Source organism: Amblyraja radiata, chromosome 21 (assembly GCF_010909765.2).
Source record: "Amblyraja radiata isolate CabotCenter1 chromosome 21, sAmbRad1.1.pri, whole genome shotgun sequence".
Lineage (NCBI taxonomy): Eukaryota > Metazoa > Chordata > Chondrichthyes > Rajiformes > Rajidae > Amblyraja > Amblyraja radiata.
In genome coordinates this window covers 10837737-10858778 of record NC_045976.1, presented here as the reverse complement: position 1 = coordinate 10858778, position 21042 = coordinate 10837737, and the positions used below count along the sequence as shown (strand labels likewise).

Sequence of the window (21042 nt, the reverse complement as noted above, 5' to 3'; positions counted from 1 at the left end):
TGCTGCTTGTGCCTTACCCTCACTGCTCCAGCATCATCCTACAACATATTAGAAGGGAACCTTAGAATCATCTATTCACCTTCTTTTTGTTGTGAATACTCTGTGCAATTAGATTTAAACTAAACCTTCACATCAGATTAAACAATATTGGGTGAATTAAAGATTAGAAATTAAATCTTTCAAAACATAGAGATAAGATCAGCAAAACTGAAAAGGAAGAGGAGCAGCCCTGATATTAAAGAATGGGATAACGGCAACACAGAGAAAAAAAAATGTCTCAGGAATTTGGGAAGTAGAATCAGTTTGGATGAAGTTAAGAAATAGCAAGGGTCTATTGGTGGGGCTCCCTAAAAGTAATATAGGACGGTATAGATTAAAAAATTAAAGATGCATGTAATAAGAATAACATAATAATGATGAAAGACTTCAATCTAACATATAGACTGGGGGGAAAGCAAATGAACAGCTTTAGAGTTAAGGATAGGTTCATGCAGTGTATAAGAGGTGATTGTCCAAATGAGTATGTTGGGTAATCTAATTTTGAGTGCATGAATACAGATATCGTGCCTCAATTATATAGAAAGCTAGTAAAACTGATTGAGAATATTGCGCACCCTCTATTTTCGATAGAGGGAGATCAATAAAGGTTCACCTAAAGGATAAAAAGACGCAAAGTGCAAAGTGGAGTAACTCAGCGGGTGAGACAACATCTCTGGAGAACGTAGATAGGTGATGTTTTGGATGGGGATCTTTCCCGAAACGTCACCCATCCATGTTCTCCAGGAGGTGCTGCCTGGCCCACTGAGTTATGCCAGCGCTTTGTGTCTTTTTTGGTAAACCATCATCTGCAGTTTCTTGTGCCTTGACCTAATGGATTCCTGGGATAAAGAAATTGTGCTAATCAGACCGAGACTTTTGAGAGTTTAGAAAAATGAGAGCTGATCTAATTGAAATGTGCAGGCTTCTTATGAGGGTTCGCGAGGAAGAAGGACAATTTTCCCCAGCTGGGATATCAGGAACCAGGTGGCACAGTCCAAAATGAGATGCTGATTGTTCAAGGTGGTGATGTGCAGAACCTTCTTCAACCAGAATCTAGTGCATCTCTGTTATTGTCTGCCCAAAGGTAGTTCGCTCTTTCAATATTTTTTATCAGAACTTCGCTAGTCACTGGCAGCCAACCCGAAAAAGCCTCCTCCATTGCCACTCTTCCATCCAGCCAACCTGCTATCCATGCTAGTATCTTCCCTTTGACACCGTGGGCTCTCATCTCCCCTAGCAACCTCATGTGCGGCACCTTATCAAAAGCTTCAAAAGCTTCAAAAGCTGGGCCATCAGACCATGGCTGATCAGTGTCAGGATAGAAGTCAGCTGTTCGGGAGTGGGGTCATGTTGGAAGGCTGTTGTGTCCCCAGGGCAACTTGATTTTATTTACTCTAGTTCTCAAAAAGGATAATATCTGAACATCCCGATAAAAGGGAGTTTGTGCACAGAACATAGAACAGTACAGCCCAGGAAAAGGCCCTTCGGCCCACAATGTTTCTACCGAACATGGTGGCGGATTAAACTAATCCCTGCCTGCACATGATCCATATCCTTACATTTCCTGAATATCCACATGCCTCATAACTGCCATTATTTTATCTGCCTCCACCATCATCTTTGACAGCGCATTTCAGGTACCCACCACTTCTGTGTAAAACAAAACTTGCCCCACACGTCAATGATAACATTTGTCCCGTCACCTTAAAGCTATGACCGTAACATTTCCACCCTGGAGAAAAAAATTCTGTCTATCCCATTTATGCTTTTCACAATTTTATATACTTCTCTCGTTCCCCCTCAGTCTCCGATGCTTCAGGGAAAACAATCCGAGTTTGTCCAACCTCTCCTTGTAGCTAACGCCTTGTACGCCAGGCAGCCATGTTAAACTCTCCTGCACCCTTTCCAAAGCCTCCATGTTCTTCCAGTAATGGGGCGACCAAAACTGCACACAGCGCTCCAAATGCAGACTGAGCATTTACTCATGATATTATAGGATGCGAGCAGGTGCAATGGGCTGACTAGTCATTTCTTTCTTTCATTTCTTATGTTTTTGTCTCCTTCTCCACATCCCCTTGATCTCAGGAACCAACATAATTTATTTTTAACCATCCTGTACAAATGAACAGACTGACACTCAAATTTTGGAGCAGGGAATCTCTGGAATATTACCCATTAATGCTATGATACTTCATATAATCTTCAGCTGTTATAATAACGCTGCAACTCATTCTGTATGGTTGCATCCACGTAATTAGTGCGCCATTTCCAGTTCAAGTGTGTGTGTGGTGTGTATATGTATATACATGAGTAGCACATCCTGATTCTCCATTCATCTTGAGTTACCTCTTGCGAGCAGGTCACAATTATTGCTAAATTATTGATCGGAGCAGTTATTCTTTGGAAGAGCAACCTTCAAGGCCAAGGATGTCAGGTTAATTCAATTTAGACATGTTTATTTAATTTAACTTCGGTCATTTACAACATATCTTATAAGTATCCTGATGAATGTGGTTGAAAGGTTCCTTTAATGTTGAAAAATGAGTATTAGTTAACCTCTCGGGCTTTTGTGCTGCCTGCAGAGCCCTAGTTTTCGAGAGCATTCATTATCAGCTTTTTTTAAATGTGGCTTCTTGAGGCAGGAAGAGGTGAATAATTTGTTCTAGACACAGAAGCCTACAGGATTTCACATTGTGTAGAGTGAAATTTAATTGGTTTTAGCAAGCACTGAGTCTGAATATTGCCACTAAGTGTTGAATTATTGTCTTGTGGGTGTTATTTTGCTGAATTCTGTACACGAGTATGAAATGTAAGTAATTTTGTTTTCAAGTTATTGTGAACTCGGGCGAACTGAAATTTGCAGATATTTGCAGAAATTCTAGTCAGACTTTGCAATGGATTATAATTCAAAATTAATTACTTTTTAGTGTTTTCAATGTCGGTGTTAATGAATGATTTTCTCTGCGGTGCTTGCGACTCGGGAAACTGTTGTGCTGCAGAAGTTGCAGACTAGAGATGCTGCAGGCGCCACTGATTGATGTCAGTGATAACCACACTCTTACTCTCTCCCTCTTGCACCCACAGGACAGAAAAAGTTGCAATCGAAATTGTACCACGACAGGAGACTAACCATGTCGCAAACCACAAAATATTAGTGAAGCCTGAACTTCAGAACAACCAGCAAAATGTAGACCCTACCTTGGGACTCAAATCAATAGACAATACAAACTTCACGTGCACGGACAAATATGGTTTTGAGACAGAAGGACATGACCAGCACAAGCCCTTGACCAAAATCAATAGCATCAAATTGCATCCTGCAAAATCGGAAACCGAAACTGTTGTATCACATACCATCATTGTTCAATCTCAGCAGTATAAACCTTTGCAAGTTAATAGTTCCAATGAGCAGAGTCCGATTGGGCTCATCTGTGACCCTGAACAAAATGTGACCAGTGGAAGAGAGAGACTGGTTAGCCAAAATGAGACTGGAAGGGGAATCCAAAGGACTAATTCAATGCTGCAGTTGGAACAGTGGGTGAGAACGCAGAAAGGCAGGGACCAAGAGGAAGAAGTCAGAAGGTACGGATGATTGATTTTTTGGAAAGCTTGATTATATAACTTCAAATAATTTCAAAAAATAATCCAAATGAACATTTTTGTTTTAAGTATCTTTGGTAAAAGGATCATAACCTCTGCACCCTGACAGATCTCCAGAATCTCAGCAGTCAGAAGGGATGTGCTCCAACTTTTGTTTTTTCTTTCCACAACAGCAGAATGAAATAGTTTTTGTAAATTTATTTGCATTGATGAAGACTGGAAATATTTCAAATGTAATCATGTAATCATCTTTAATTCACCATGCTTATTTCTAATTCTTAATTAAGCAGGGAGCAGAATGTGATCATTTCAATTCATTACAAAAAATAACTTTTGTTAACCAGCATCTGCAGTTCCTTGTCTCCATAATTTCAAATCTGTCTGAATCAGTCTGAACCCAAAATGTCATTTTTCCATCCAAACTGCCTGAGCTCCTCCAGCACTTTGTTCTGCACAAGATTCCAGCAACTGCAGCTACTTGTGTCTCACTCTTCATTTCAAATCTGGTCCTTTTAAAATTTATTTTAACAGTTTTTAAAACAATGCATCAGAGAAGCATCTTGGTGCTGCAATGCAGTATGATGTTCTGAGCTGATCCCCTGGATTTAACTTGATGCCAACTTACTTTACTTTCCACCAAGTGGAAAAAGATAGGAGGTTCTTGCTGCATATTTTTTAACAGCTGCTAAAATCATGGTGATCCTAATGGAGGAGACGAAGTGCAAGAGGAACTCAGGCAGCATCTCTGGAGAGTGGAAAGATTACATTTTGGGTTCAGACGAAATGTGTGCCCATTCCTTCTCTCCAGAGATGCTGCCTGTCCCGCTGATTTACTACAGCTTTTTGTGGGGATTCTAATGGATTTGACTTGCTACTTTTAACTTTGGGAAGCATTCTTTTTTTTTCTGCAGTGTACTTTCACCAAGTTTTTGCTCATTTTATCTGCTGTGTTCAGGAGTAAAAGTAGAGAGCATTTTTTTTCAATTTCATGCACCAAGGTTTTCTTTTAAATAATTAATCATATCCTCATAGAGAGTCATAGAGTCATTCAGCATGAAAACAGGCCCTTTGGCCCAACCTACCCACGCCACCCAACGTGCCTCATTACTAGTCTAGTAGAAAAATGCTGGAGAAATGGGCGAGGCAGCCTATGGAACAAAGGAAATAGACAACATTTCGGTTTGTCCCTTCTTCAGACTGATGTGAAGGTGTGGGGGGGGGGGGCGGCGGGAAGAAGAAAGGAAGAGGCGGAGACAGTGGGCTGCGGGAGAGCTGGGAAGGGGAGGAGAAAGCAGGGACTACCTGAAATTAGAGAAGTCAATGTTCATACTGCTGTGGTGCACTACATGTCATTACTCATTACTAGTCTAGTACTACATGCCTACTCTAGTCCTACCTCTGCGTTTGCGCCATCTATACATAACTAAAGCTCTGATCTTGTGCTCTTCCGGTTTGCGCGGTTTTTCTAATTGCGCAAAAAGGTACGAGATTCAACATCTCCAAGTTTGCGGATGACACGAAGCTGGGGGGCAGTGTTAGCTGTGAGGAGGATGCTAGGAGGCTGCAAGGTGACTTGGATAGGTTGGGTGAGTGGGCAAATGCATGGCAGATGCAGTATAATGTGGATAAATGTGAGGTTATCCACTGTGGTGGCAAAAACAGGAAAGTAGACTATTATCTGAATGGTGGCCGATTAGGAAAAGGGGAGATGCAACGAGACCTGGGTGTCATGGTACACCAGTCATTGAAAAACCTTGTGCGCCGATCGATCTCCTCTCCTGCCAGTCAGCGCCGCGCAGATTAGTCTCGTCTTCTGTCGCTCCACGGGACAATCTGCCACTTCCTGTGCCATCTCGTCTTTACTGGAGCTGAGGGAGGCTGGCGAGGTCTCCAACCGGACACAATTTTCGGAGGGACTGGAAGCGGCGCGGAGTCGGAGATGTTGCCAAACAGAAAGCGGTGAATCTGATCTCGGCGGAGGAGAGCGTCCAGCGCCCGCTGTGAGTCCCAAACGCACCGCCATCGCAATGCCCCGCAGCTCCGGCACCTTCCCCTCTGGCCCCCTCGCTGGCTCCTGGCCTCTCCCCTGTGGTACCCCCCTTTCTTCCATGGCTCTTCCCCGTCTTTTCTCCAAGCTCTACCCCCACCGCCCGCCCACACGCCGTGCGGCTGTAGCTGCTGGTGCTTCCGGGCCGATCCGAGGCCTGGCTCTGAGGGCGCCGACGGCTGATGCTCCTCCGGGGCATACAAGAAGGGAGAGGAGCGACAACCTCGAGATCCTGGGGAGGGAGAGTGGGGGAGGAGAGGGGATAGAGGAGGAGAGTAGGGAGGGGAGAGGAGTTATGGAGGGAGGGAGAGAGGGTTTGACTGAGGGTAGGGGAAACGAGAGGTGAGTGAGGGATTGGGGAGGGTAGGAAGAGAGGGAAAAGAAGAGAGAGGATGTGAGGTGGGGGAGGAGGGGGAGGAGGGTGAATAGAGGGAGAGAGAGGGGTGAGTAGAGAAGGGGGGAATGGGGGAGGTAGGGAGTGGGGAATAGATGGAGATGAGGGCAGTGGGGGAGGTGAGGAGGGATAGTGGGAGGATACGGAGAGGCGAGGAGTGGGGGATAGAGGGATAGGAGGTGGGTAGGGAGGAGAGAGTAGTTATGGAGGGAGGGAGTGACTGAGGATAGGGAAAAGGAGAGGGAGAGAGGTGGGGGAGGGGAGGAGGAAAGGGGAAAGAAGAGGGAGGGTGAAGAGAAGGGGGAGAGAGTGCTAGAGATGAGGGGAAATGAGTTGCGCCCGTGCAGTTGGTGGCTATGGGTGAGTGGTGGAATATTGCGTTGGGGGACCTAGCCTCCTGTGTGACAGTGGCCCAACGGGTCCCACATAGACTATATCCTTCTAAATCTATCCTAGCATTGTAACTTTGTCAGCGCCCTTATGTAGCGACTATTTACATACCTTGAGTGTGCAAGCAAAGAATTTCACTGTGACTTGTCACATGTCACAACTAAGTATTCATCCATACGTCTAAATGTTTCTTAAATATTGTAAATAAATACCTAGCTCAACTACCTCCTCCAGCAGCTCGTTCCATGCACCTACCACTCTTTGTGTAAAAAATAATTGCCCCATAGGTTCCTATTAAATCTTTCCCCCTCACCTTCAACCTTTGACTTTAGTTCTCGATTCCCCTACTCTGGTTGAAAAACTGTGTATTTCCCTATCCATTCCTCTCCTGATCTTGTACACCTCTAGAAGATCACCACTCATCCTCCTGCGCTTAAGTCCTAGCTTGTTCAACTTCTCCCTGGCAACATCCTCGTAAATCTCTTCTGCACCCCTTCCAGCATAACAAAAATTTCCCTCTAGCAGGGTGACCAAAACAGATCACAATACTCCAAATGTGGTCTCGCTGAAGTCTTATACAACTATAACATGACCTCCCAACTTCTATATTTAATAATCTGACTGATGAGGCCATCAGCTAACTGTATTCTGGACCATGTTGACCTTCATACAGAAGCACAAAGTGTTGGTGGACGGTGAGTCAGGTAGCATCTGTAGAGGGAATGGACAGGCGACGCTTTGTGATGGGACCATTGTTCAGACTGTTGCTGCCTAACCTGCTGAGTTCCTCAAACAGTTTGTGTTTTGCTCAAGATTCCAGCATCTGCAGTTTCTTGTGTCTCCATTTCTTTCACACGTTTTGATTGGGAATTAAATGTCGCAAAGTGGTAATGTACTATAACATTTGAGGTGTTGGCTAATCATTTAACTATAATCTCCATTGGGAATGATGTGTCATGTACCATTACTCAGCATAACATTAATTAAAACACTTGGATGAGGAGTCATCATTTATCATACAAGTACATGGACTGCCTGGGTCAGGTATGATCTGACCTGCTGAAATCTGGCTGTATGCAAATTTTGCCATATTTTTTAAGCTAGCAAGGTTAGAAGCTAGAAATGTTTCATGGTATTGATTAATGACTGGATACGGTATATTGTCAAGTATATGATACGATTACTATGCCTTGCGGAGAAATCTGTTTACAGACAGTTTTGAGGATCAGGATTCTTACATAACCAGTGGACTGCCTATATCCTGAAGATGCTGCTGCACCCGCTGAGTTTCTCCAGCAATTTTGTCTACCTTGTATTCTGAAGATCTGTTCTAATATGTACAGATTGCAATTCCATTGGATATTTCCCACTGAGAAAAATATTTTAACACGTCTTCCATCTCTTTTCAATCCACTTAATCTGTTGCATTCTGCACTGAAGCAGGTCAGGGAAATTTAACATTAATGCATATCTTTTAAACATGTTTTTTGGTTCAAGGTTATAGGCAGTTGTTTTCCAAGCAACATTGAGGGGAAATATCACAAAATGTAAATATGGACAATCACATAAGACAGTGTCTTTGAAAATAATGACTTTATTCACTTTTGGTCCAAAGCACTTCTGTTGCTGGCTGCTGTCAGACTAACCATTTTTTTGGGTTATATCATTTGTCTGCGCCATGTAATCAAGAGTGCACCTTCCTTAGCAGGTCTGTCGAGATTCCTGCTCACATCTGTCTCCTTTAAGTATGTCCAAGCTCTTCTTTGGCCATTTCCTTCCTACCCTCCAACATCAGAGACCTCTCACACACCAATCTCTCACCTTGCTCCACCAGGCACACTTCCATTCCACATCTCAATCACCCGAACCCCCCTTAGACACAAATTGCTGGGGTAACTCAGCGGGTCAGACAGTATCTCTGGAGAAAACGATTAGGTGACGTTTTGGGTTGGAACCCTTCTTACCTGAAAGGGTCCTGACCCGAAACATCACATCCTTTGCTCCACAGATGCTGCCTGACCCGCTGAGTTACTCCAGTGTGTATCTTCCGTATAAGCCAGTATCTGCAGTCCCTCCCTACACCCTAACCCGACTGATTTGCACAGAACTCTTAGATACATAGATACATAGAAAACAGGTGCAGGAGTAGGCCATTCGGCCCTTCGAGCCTGCACCGCCATTCAATATGATCATGGCTGATCATCCAACTCAGTATCCCGTACCTGCCTTCTCTCCATACCCCCTGATCCCTTTAGCCACAAGGCCCACATCTAATTCCCTCTTAAATATAGCCAACGAACTGGCCTCAACTACCCTCTGTGGCAGAGAGTTCCAGAGATTCACCACTCTCTGTGTGAAAAAGTTTCTTCTCATCTCGGTCCTAAAGGATTTCCCCCTTATCCTTAAGCTGTGACCCCTTGTCCTGGACTTCCCCAACATCGGGAACAATCTTCCTGCATCTAGCCTGTCCAACCCCATAAGAATTTTGTACGTTTCTATAAGATCCCCTCTCAATCTCCTAAATTCTAGCGAGTATAAGCCAAGTCTATCCAGTCTTTCTTCATATGAACGTCCTGACATCCCAGGAATCAGTCTGGTGAACCTTCTCTGCACTCCCTCTATGGCTATAATGTCCTTCCTCAGATTTGGAGACCAAAACTGTACGCAATACTCCAGGTGTGGTCTCACCAAGACCCTGTACAACTCTTGCTCACTCTTCATCACTATCTTGCCCTGACACAGTGTCAATGCTTGTGTCTCCTCCTCCCCAAACCCTCGTCCCTCAAATCCTCCAAGACCCCATGATGACTCTGACGTACCTGCCTTGCTTTGTATGCTCTGCATGGCCACAGTGCATAAAGGGCAGATTTTCCCATTAATAAGGTGAGTTCAACAATGCCCACAATAGACATTGCTGAATTAGCACGTTACCGATGCATTACCAAACTGTAAAGCAATGAATTTAAGCTTTTGTATTTATCCAGCGTCCGCTAAATTAGTTTTGAAATTATTCAAACTTTCCACTAAGGGTAAAATATGCTTTCAGTCAAAATGTCCAATATGTGAACTTTTTTGAATTAAAAACTGGAAGAGCGACCTACTAACTTGTGACTAAAATTGGAAACGTTAGTGCGGTAAATGGTGGTCTGAGTGGATGCTCTTTATTTATCTTTGCCGCGGTCGAAATATCCAGTTGCATGACTGTGTGTGTGATTTAGCTCAATACAAGTCGCAGTTCACATGAGAGATGTGGTACTAATTAAAGGCAATCAAATAAGGCAGGGATCATTGACCTCCCATGAGATTGCATGTGGAATGTGATGATCAGATCCAGTCTTCAGTTGAAATAAAGGTGAAGGAGTATAATTACTTGGTCCAGGGTCATGGTTGAAATTCATTCATCACTTTAAACCTATATGATGATCATCTTTTATGTAAATTTCAGTGTCATAGGGTCAGACAATGTGGAAACAGGCCCTTCGGTCCAACTTGCCCACACCATCCAACATGTCCCATCTACACTAGTCCCACCTGCCTGCGTTTGGCCCATTTTGGGACGACAGATGGCACAATGGGCTAAGTGTTCGGCTGGCGACCGGAAGGTAGCCGGTTCGAATCCCGCTTGGAGTGCATACTGTCATTGTGTCCTTGGGCAAGACACTTCACCCACCTTTGCCTGTGTGTGAATGTGTGTGAGTGATTGGTGGTGGTCGGAGGGGCCGTAGGCGCAGATTAGCAGCCACGTTTCCGTCAGTCTGCCCCAGGGCAGCTGTGGCTACAGAAGTAGCTTACCACCACCGAGTGTGACTGAGGAGTGTATGAATAATGCGATGTAAAACGCCTTGAGTATTCTAGAAAGGCGCTATATAAATCCCATCCATTATTATTATTATTATCTATATTACTAAAACTCTTCTCTTATTTGTGTGTATGTAAATGTGTGTGTGTGTATGTGTCATCTGGGCACAATCTGGTTAATTCCTATTTTCTTCCAATCGCTAGGCCACAGCCTTCCCATTTTCACACATTCTACTCACATTTTTCCCGTCGAGGCGATAAACATCTTCCCGTCGTATTCCCACCTATATTTCCAAACTTATTAATCGTTTAAAGTTTTAGAAACAGATCGAAAACTCACCCATTCCAGAAAAAAAACCCCGAGTCACAATGGACTTGCAAGGCAGGACGGGACACTCCAAGAGGGAGGGGCACACCAGCGCTCCCGAGTGACATCACATTGCACTTGCAAGGCAGGGCGGGACACTCCTTTTATTATTATACAAATACTTTTATTCAAAAAATAAAAATAAACATACAGAGTATTAACACAATCAAAGATTGCCTATGTTGACAGTTTACAAACAAGCGATCATCAAATTAATATAACGGCAACTTTATCAACGAAACACTCGACCTCTCGTGGCGACCAGCGTTCACGGAAGGCCTCCAAAGTCCCCGAGGACACCGCGTGTTCCCTCTCCCGGGACACGCGGGCACGGACGTAGGCCCGGGAAAGGGGTAGGCAGTCAACCCTGGTGTGGTCGTCGACTACCCGCTGCCTGGACCCACGAATGGTACTCCGGGAGGGAGGGCCGCTCCAGCGAGGGAGGGTGAAGTGGAGGGAGTGCTGGGGGATGAGGAGAAATGAGCCGTGCCTGCGCAGTTGGGGGCCATGCATGAGTGGTGCAATATTGCGCTGGGGGAACGGCTTGCGTTGGGAGAACGGGTTAGTGGTGGAATCTTGGGTTGGGGAGCAGACTCATTGGGTGACTTGGTCTAGTATCCCTCTAAACCCATCCTATCCATGAACCTGTCTAAATGTTTCTTAAACGTTGCGATAGTGTACTTCTTGTTGGTAAGGAAACTGTATTTGTGAACCGTACAATGTAAATAAATAACACTTAAAACTGTTTGAATAGCTGTACAACATCTGGGGATGTTGGGTACAGCATATAAATCGGCACATCCTTGTGTGAAAAGTAACACTGCCGTGTATTCACGAGCAGAACAATGTCATTACAGTATAACAGGTCAAATTAGTTTGGGCTATTCCTGTTATAAATATAGATGTACAAAAGAAGGTATTTGGAGATTTAACATCATTTGTATCTGTACAAGTTATGGATATTTTGGACAGTTCGTTCGCTCGTGTGTCAGACGATGTAGCTCGCTGTTGGCTTCTGTCGTCGTCCAACATGTTGACAGAATTGTTGCCCGAAGCGTCACAGAGTGCATCGCATCGTCGCTTCCAGGGATCGCCACGAGGAGGATTCTGTCATGATCCCCATTTTGGGCAGTGGAAAAATAAAGATTTATGCTTGAATTGTCAGTGCAGCATAGATTCCCTGGTTTGAAGGCATTTATTTTGAGAAACGCATGGGCTGGTAAGGCAAATAATCAAAGGAGTTCAGTAGAATGTGAAATGATCCCAATGATGCATGTGAGATGCTGAGGATAGGGTAGATGCTCGGAGAATGTTTCCCCTTGTGGGGATAGGTAGAATCAGAATGTATAGTTTTTGTAAGGGTTGCCATTTAAAACGTATAAGGATAAATATATGTCTCAATACCAATATGGATAGATGCTCCACATGATCTTTATTAGGGTATAGAAACACAATACTTTTAAATCAGAGAGAGTCATTGGTAGACTCATTTTAATCTGTCGTTAAACAATACTCTTTTACAAACTATATATAATTAATTTATTTTGCGCCTTTGCTGTGTGCTTGTGAAAGACAGCATCTATACCAAGGAGAATGCTTAAGTATTCAAATCTGCTGCCACACTGTTGACTTAAATAGCTTTGTGCTACATGTGCATAAGGAATAACATTTGTTCTGTCCATTATTAATTCCTATAGTCAACCTTTGTTAGATTTTACACCCAGGGCTTCTTAATTCAGCTGTGTGGAAAATAATGGCCTCTTTCTGATCAAGTTCCACGTGTTTTCCAACAAACAAAAGCACTGTAGAACAGAAAACACATTTAGTTTATATTGGTGCATGGCAAGGTAACTGATCCATCTGCAGGCAGCACAGTCCAAGCATTGTAAACATCGCCAAGATTAAACCATCTTTAAGCAATGGATTCAACATAATCTGGCTATTGCATCTGTGTCATCTACCATTACAATGATCTATGATACACTTCTGTCATGTCTTATGTTCACTATCACCCACAAGGAAAAATACAATTATCAGCCAGAAATGGTGATTATATTCCAATCCTGTCACCCAGTCCAAAAGTAGATGAAATTATTGGGCAAAGTTTATCTTGCAATTGTAACCAAGTAGGGGAGGGGGGCCTGGATTGCATGTTATCTGAAGATAGACACAAAATGCTTGAGTAACTCAGTGGGTCAAGCAGCATCGCTGGAGAGAAGGAATGGGTGATGTTTCGGGTTGAGACCCTTCTTCAGACTGAGAGGGAGACATAGAGATATGGTTGGATAAGGTGTGAAAACATAGATCAAAGGGGATGATAATCAAGGAAATGTCGAGTGGTACATTGTTATCTGACGGGAAGGTGACAATGAGATACAATCAGTAATATTTAATCAGGAAGACAATAAACTAGTCAGAGAACTCGGATGCGAGAGGGACGGACGAGAAGGAAAGCAAGGGTTACTTGAAGTTGTAGAAATCAATATTCATACCGAAGATAGACACAAAAAGCTAGAGTAACTCAGCAGGGACAGGCAACATATTTGGAGTGAAGGAATGGGTGATGTTTCGGATCGAGACCCTTATTCATACTGCTGGGTTATCTGCATGGGCTTTGTGCGCTAACAGGGCATTTAAGTTCTGTCCAAGCGATCAGAGCACATCGCAGTATGAAAGAGTATTGACATTTATTTTATAAATACATTTGTTCATTTTACAATGAGAATAGAAAATGTTGGTAAATTTCCCGTAAGAGGTTGAGGGGGAAGGTTCCCATCATGGCATTGGACATCCACCAGCAGGAGCTGATTAAAACAGCTCTTGAATTGTTCATGATTAATGGTCCCACTGATTAACAGGGAGGGAATTGCCTATCTTCAATCAAAAGTGTTTCATACAGATAAAGGCACCCTAAATCAAAGTCACGCTGCATTAATGGTCTCAGAAAGGAAACTAATGTTTATCTAAGACAGGAAACTAATGTTTATCTAAGAGCAACCAGCCAGTAATCGTAGTTAATGGCATTCTGGGGCTGAATTAAAGAAGGGCCACAAACCAAAATGTCCTCTGTCCATACTCTCCACAGATTTAGGGTTGAGTTTATGATTGTCACATGTTCTGAAGTTCAGTGAAAAACTTTATTTTGCTTGCTATCCAAACAGAGCCGCTATACCATACATAAATGCAATGAAGTCAAACTCAAGTACAATAGATAGAACATAGGGGAAGATACAGAGTGCAGAATATAGTTCTCAGCATTGTAGTGCATCAGTTCCATAGACAAAGTCCAATGTACACAATGGGGTAGAGGTGAATCGGACAGTCCCCTCGCTTATGGAGGGAATGGGCAGTACCCTAGCTTGACCCGCTGAGTTCTTCCAGCACTGTGTATTTTGCTTCCAGCACTGTGTAGTTTCTTGTGTCTAGTAATCCTAGTTTATAGAAACATAGAAACCTAGAAAATAGGTGCAGGAGTAGGCTATTCGGCCCTTCGAGCCAGCACTGCCATTCAATGTGATCATGGCTGATCATCCACAATCAGTATCCCGTTCCTGCTTTCTCCCCATATCCCTTGATTCCGTTAGCCCTAAGAGCTATATCCAACTCTCTCTTGAAAACATCCAATGAATCGGCCTCCACTGCCTTCTGTGGCAGAGAATTCCACAGATTCACAACTCTCTGGGTGAAAAAGTTTTTCCTCATCTCAGTCCTAAATGGCCTACCCCTTATTCTTAAACTGTGACCCCTGGTTCGGGACTCCCCCAAGATCGGGACCATTTTTCCTGCATCTAGCCTGTCCAATCCCTTAAGAATGTTATATGTTTCAAAAGATACCCTCTCATCCTTCTAAATTCCAGGGAATATAGGCCCAGTCGACCGATTCTTTTATCATATGACAGTCCCGCCATCCCGGGAATTAACCTGGTGAACCTACACTGTACTCCCTCAATAGCAATAATGTCCTTCCTCAAATTAGGAGACCAAAATTGCACACAATACTCCAGGTGCGGTCTCACCGGGGCCCTGTACAACTGCAGTAGGACCTCCTTGCTCCTAAATTCAATGCTAGGACTGGAATACAAAACAGACATGTAATGCTGAAGCTTTATAAGGCACTGGTCAGGCCATATTTGGAGTACCTTGAGCACATTTGGGCCCCATAGGTGAGGAAGGATGTGCTGGCTCTGGAGAGGGTCCAGAGGAGGTTAACAAGAATGATTCCTGGAATTAGTGGGTTAGCATATGATGAGTGTTTGACGGCACTGGGCCTCTACTCGTTGGAATTTAGAAGGTTGAAGGGGGACCTCATTGAAACTTACCGAATAATGAAAATCATAAATAGTGGATGTGAAAAGGAGGTTTCCACTGATGGGAGAATCAAGGACCAGAGGTCCTAGCCTCAGAATTAAAGGCCGCCCTTTTAGAAAGGAGGTGAGGAGGAACTTCTTTAATCAGAGGGTCGTTAATCTATGGAACTCATTGCCACAGAGGGCTGTGAAGGCCAAGTCAGTGGATATTTTTAAGGCAGAGATAGACAAATTCTTGATTAGAATGGGTGTCAAGGGTTATGGGGAGAAGGCAGGAAATGGGATTAGGAGGCAGAGATCAGCCATGATTGAATGGGCCGAATGGCCTAATTCTACTAGAGCTTGTGAACTTCACTTGTCTTGTATATTCTGCTTACGATTTGAATTTACCGTTCAACTCTGGATAAATGTACCCTGCAATGGATAAATATGGCCAACTTAAACTTTGCTAGGTTGTAGGATCTTGGTATTTTTAGATAATTGTCATCAGTAATAGAATTTTATTATGCCTCAAATGTGATTTACTGGCATCCTCCCGCACTACATGATGGATTGGTTTGAGACTGTTTTTAGCTCCAACAACGGTATTCCGACTTACAAGATTCAGCAGCTCAGGAAGAATGGGGACTGCCTGGGGCCAGTTCAGAGCTACTTTGCTGAATTACTTTCATTACACCTGTTTTTGTGTAGATATGGATCTAGAAAAAGCTGCTCGATGTGCAGGTTCCAACTTGAATTATTGATGCTGCTTTGTGGCATAATTAACATTTTATTTTTGCTGCATCTTCCGAATGCTGCAAGTCGCATGCTCAGCTGTTTATGAGTTGCGGCATATTGGTATTGTGTTAGATGAGAAATACCTTGCAACATCTGTTCCATTTGAAATGTCTCGAGCAAGTCTGTGTTGCATTGCTCGGTGCTGTTCAATAAGAATTGGAATGATTTGAACTTAGTTACACAGGTATGTATTTTGGATAGCTTACAACCCAATGGTATGAATCATTTGAATTTTCCAATTTTAGGGAACAACCCAACCTCTCCCCCTTCCCCAAGCCCCACCCTGATGCACACCTCTTTATCCCGTTATTTCCCCACCAACTTTCCCCTTCTGTCCCCTTCCACCTATACCACTTCCTCTGTCTTTACATTTCACCTCTATATTCCTTACAGCCTTTTCATCTCTGGCATTTGTCCATACATCTGCCCATCAAATCCCCCTTACCCTGTATCAGTTGCCACATTTTGTCCAGCACCCACCTCTTTTCCACTTTCCTCCCCTGTTATAATTAGTCTGAAGAAGGGTCCCGACCTGAAACGCCACCTATCCATGTTCTCATGGGATGCTGCCTGACCCACTGAGTTACTCCAGCAGTTTGTATTTTTTTTGTGAACCTGCATCTGTAGTTCCTACTTTCTATCTATTTTGTTGTTGGGGGAACCAGTTTTTCTGAAGAGTATATCAGAACTGATCTGTTTAAGAAAGAACTGCAGATGCTGGAAAAATCGAAGATAGACAAAAATGCTGGAGAAACTCAGTGGGTGAGGCTGCATCTCCAGAGATGCTGCCTCACCCGCTGAGTGTCTCCAGCATCAGAACTGATCTGTGCTGTGTCAAGGTGTGATGTAATTTTGTTCCATTTGTCCATTCATCTCGCTCATGTCATATTTCTACGGCACAAATGGAAACCTCTTTGCCATTCAGGTTAGTGCAGAATCTCGGAACATTCCTGTCTATTTAATTTCTTCACATATTTCCCTTTAATCAATTGTCATGTGATCATTGACTTCCCCCCACAACACACCCCAGCCCTCACGATCCCTTTGTTACCCAATTGAACTGTGTAATTTCCAATGACAACTTAATCTCCTGGCAATGTCCTCTGGGATGTGGGAGGAATCCAGAGCATCTGGTGGAAACCCACAGAAATAGCACTCAAGGTTAGAATTGAACCTGGGTTATTAGAATAGCGTGGCAGAAACCCTAACTCCTGAACTACTATGCCAACTAATGTTTAGTGCGCTCAAAATATTCACTGGGAAGGAAATAAATATTTCAATATGATAACTTTTCAATAGAATTGTTTTTATTTTTCTGGAGTATGTTGTTTCCTCTTCCATTCTGCTTACTCAAACTAAGACACACCCTCAATTGCTACTTCAATTCAATTCCTTGATGCATCATAAGTGACTTTGCTTGAACATAGCTGCCTATAGGGGACAGAAAGTCAGGAAAAGCAGTTGTCTTGAGGAATGGAAGCAGGAGGAGTCTTAATGACCCCAGAGATAGCTCTGCCGTTTGGCATCCATTTTCTGATCACCACATCCTTTGGTTCTGTCAATGTCAGCCTTGGGCACAGCACCCATTGACCATTCATCCCCTCCTGTGCTGCAGAATTCCAAATACTCATCACCGCCTAAGAGCAAAAATAAATAAATCATAGTCACGCGTGGTTGATCTTGTATTCTAAGATCTGTTTATTCCAGCCCTCTGAATCCGTTCTTTAACCAAACTTCCAATGCGTTCCCTTCAATGCTCTGTGTCCTTATTTTTTACAGTAAGCTTTTGTGTAGCACCTTACAGCATGGTCTTTGATAATCCCAATCAATGCATTGTAACCACTCGTTCTAATTATCATGTTACCATCAGCATCCTTGGAAAATAAAGACATAAGGTGCTGGTTTACAACAAAAAAAACAAGTAACTCTCCGTCAAGCAACATTTTCGCAGGACCTGGATAGGTGATATTACAGGCCAGGGCCCTTCTTCATACTGGCCGATGTCCACTCAAGAAATCTGAAGAGCGGTCCCAACCTGAAACGTCACTTATCCATATCCTCCAGGGATGTTGCCTGACCCACTGAGTTACTCCAGCACTTTGTGTGTTTTTTTCCCTTGGAAAATAAGTTTTTCAATCATGATTTTCCATTTGTAAAATCCTAGTGATATTGTCCAATTGTGCTATGTTTCCAAGTACCCTTTTACCATCTCCATAATATTTTTTGTAGTATTATGCAGTCAGGTTAATCAGTCTTTAGTTTTCACTTTCTTCTTTCCTTTCAGTGAATGGCAATGTAATGCTTACAACTCTGCTTGGTCTGCTTTAGAAACTCAAAAATGTAGAATTTTGTTGTTCTGTTGTCGGTACATATGACAATCAAACACTCTTGACTCCTGAATGCTTGGAATGAAAACAGTTAGATTCAGGGAATACCAACATGGGAGCAGATGTTGGCTTCCAGCCTGTTCTTCCATTATGTAAGATCATGGGTAATCTGATTGTAATCTCAACTCTGCATTCCCATCTGCCCACAGTATTCACTCATTCCTTCCTGACCAAGTATACATCTACTTCAAAGGAAGAGAGTTGCAAAGCCTCTTCTGCCTAGTCCCTCAGAGAAAATAATTCATTGGCAACTGTTGAAATATATTGAGTTGAAGAGCTTTATGACTTTGGTGATATCAATAGAACAGTTTACACTTGATTAAATTATTTTCTTTTTCTTTAATAGCATCACCTGTTATCAAACCCTTCCAAGAAACTTGCCAAGTTATCGGTCTCAGCCTATGCCATGCTATAGAACACTTCCCCGCCATAGCACCACCAGAACTGACAGCGTCTGCACGGTGATGCCTTCCGCGTACAACAGAGTAATCCGACCGCCGTCGTCGCAAGAGAAACGGAAGTCGATGCGGGATGATACCATGTGGCAACTCTACGAGTGGCAACAGCGCCAGGTTTATCATAAGCACGGAACATTAAGCAGGCATAGTACTCCTCTCAACGTGGTGAATCTAGTTGAACAATCACGCTCCATTCCTCCATCGCCTTCTCACGGTTCACTGGCTCCCTATCAAGTATACTCGCCCCTGAGATCCTACAACATGGACTCCAGATTGGAACTAGCGCCACCTATTTTAAGAGGGGACATGACAATTGATTCCATTAAGTCTCGGCGTCACAGGACACCTGTTAACAGGGTAAACTTTTCATTCTGAAACGGCATTCTCGAAATCTTGATTTAGCACTGCCAAGTAGCTTCGATAGACTCAAAAAGCTGGAGGAACTCAGCGGGACAGGCAGCATTTCTGGAGAGAAGGAATGGGTGACGTTTCGGGTCGAGACCCTTCTTCAGACCCGAAATGTCACCCGTTCCTTTTCTCCGGAAATGCTTCATGTCCCGCTGAGTTACTCCAGCTTTTTGTGTCTTATCTTCAGTTTAAACTAGCATCTGCAGTTCCTTCCAAAACGACATTGAACTGTAAGCAATATTCCTTTTTTCCAGGAAAACATGGTTGCACAATTTTGTTGCCTTTCAAACAGTAAAAATCATGTTGGTGAAAATTAAACCTAATATGCTTGCTGGTATTTCTTTCTGGGATGGTGCAAATGTTTGCAAGTCAGGAATCATTTCAATCATATTTTAACTTAATAAAGCACTGGACATGTGTTTATTTTTGATAAAACAATACCACAAGGAATATTGGAAAGTGTAACATGTGGGCAACATTTAAACAGTGTTAAAGTGTTGGGTGGCACGGAGGCACAGCGGTAGAGTTGCTGCCTTACAGCGCTTGCAGCGCCAGAGACCCGGATTCGATCCCGATTACGACAGCTGTCTGTTTGGAGTTTTGTACTTCACCCCTTGACCGCGTGGGTTTTCTTTGAGATCTTTGGTTTCCTCCCACACTCCAAAAATGTACAGATTTGTAGGTTAATTGGCTTGGTATAAATGTAAATTGTCCCTAGTGTGTGTAGGATAGTGTTAATATGAGAGGTGTGGGCCAAAGAGCCCGTTTCCGCGCTGTATCTCTAAACCAAACTAAACTAAAAGACAGGATTTTATAACCTATTCTGCGTGCAAATTAACTATCAAGCTTTGCTGAGGAATTAAGTGCTGGTTCAGTGCTCATCCACTCAGGATAGTGTAGTTGTAGATAGTGAATTTCCAATGGATTTAACACTTATAAAGAAGGCAAAGGCAGTAAAATAGTGAGTGAAATAAATTTCTGCCTCTTTTCCACATTTCTCAGATTGTATGTCCACCTGAAAGAATGTCAATGCCGGCAGGTTTACCTGTACAGACCTTCACACCGGAGAACCTGCAGGGAAAAACGGTGAGTGCTGATGAATTCTCCCTAAATTTGTTGACTTGAGGCACAGTCTTTGCACAGTATGCCACTTAGACAACTCTTTCCTCTGCCTTTGGGTTGTTTTAGCATTTTTGATTCTCAGTGGAATTGCCTCCACATAAATATCGAAAGATGTTAAAAAGCAGATTTCGAGAAAGTGCTTTGCTTGTTTCAAGACGCACAATGGGTTGTGACTAAGTGCTACATTTTTCATGAATTGATATTTGAAGGTTAGCCCTTCAATGGCATTCTTCCTGCCTTTTAACTAAACGATTGTTAATAATTGGTCTATATTAATCTCATGATACTGTAGAGCAGTTGGACCAAACATTGTAGGAAATTATAATGTGTGTCCTACAACTATCATGTGCCAAAGCTATTTAAACTACTTGTATTACCTCTGCTCCCTCTTGGCCTCCTGTTTATTCCTATTCTGGACCCTCTCAAAACCTTTCCTGAAACATGCGTTAAGTTGCCTGGAGTTTTTATCTTCTCTACTTCGTACACTGCTCCACAAATTTTCCAATTGTGGTGAGAGAATCTGTTTCAGCTGCTTAGCAAGGCAAATGTAATGTATTTTAATTTGTAATCATCTGCCAATTTATTAATTTAAATTAGTAGAATTATTTAATCTTCAAACTGAAGACTATTTCTTTTTCCTCCTCTGACATTACTTGGCAATTAAATCACAAGAGCTTCATGGTCTCCAGTTATTCTCAACTACACTTGGCCTAGCTTTCATTATATTGAGATAATTATGCATATCACAAGAGTCAAAAGGTTGTCATATAATCTCCAGGGTCAGATGACATCCACCAACTAAACAATGCTTGAATAAGTTATCGGTTTCTTTGTTTGCTTCCATTTATCTATGTGTAAAGTACAGTGCGTCAGTGGCATTTTCATCTGTCTACCATGGCAACAATTCAATCAAGGATCCTTCACACATTATTCAAGGCCTTTATCTTC

General features: G+C 42.9%; 1 protein-coding gene across 14 annotated transcripts in view; it reads left to right on the top strand.

Annotated features, from left to right (window-relative positions):
• plekha5 (pleckstrin homology domain containing A5) overlaps window positions 1–21042 on the top strand; it is a 249979-nt gene that overhangs the window by 172404 nt on the left and 56533 nt on the right. For all 14 annotated transcript variants that reach the window (XM_033039511.1, XM_033039510.1, XM_033039505.1 and 11 more), the window contains 3 exons: window positions 3124–3621; window positions 18453–18921; window positions 19975–20058. In XM_033039511.1, coding sequence (XP_032895402.1) covers window positions 3124–3621; window positions 18453–18921; window positions 19975–20058 — 1051 coding nt within the window. The remainder of the gene's footprint in view (window positions 1–3123; window positions 3622–18452; window positions 18922–19974; window positions 20059–21042) is intronic.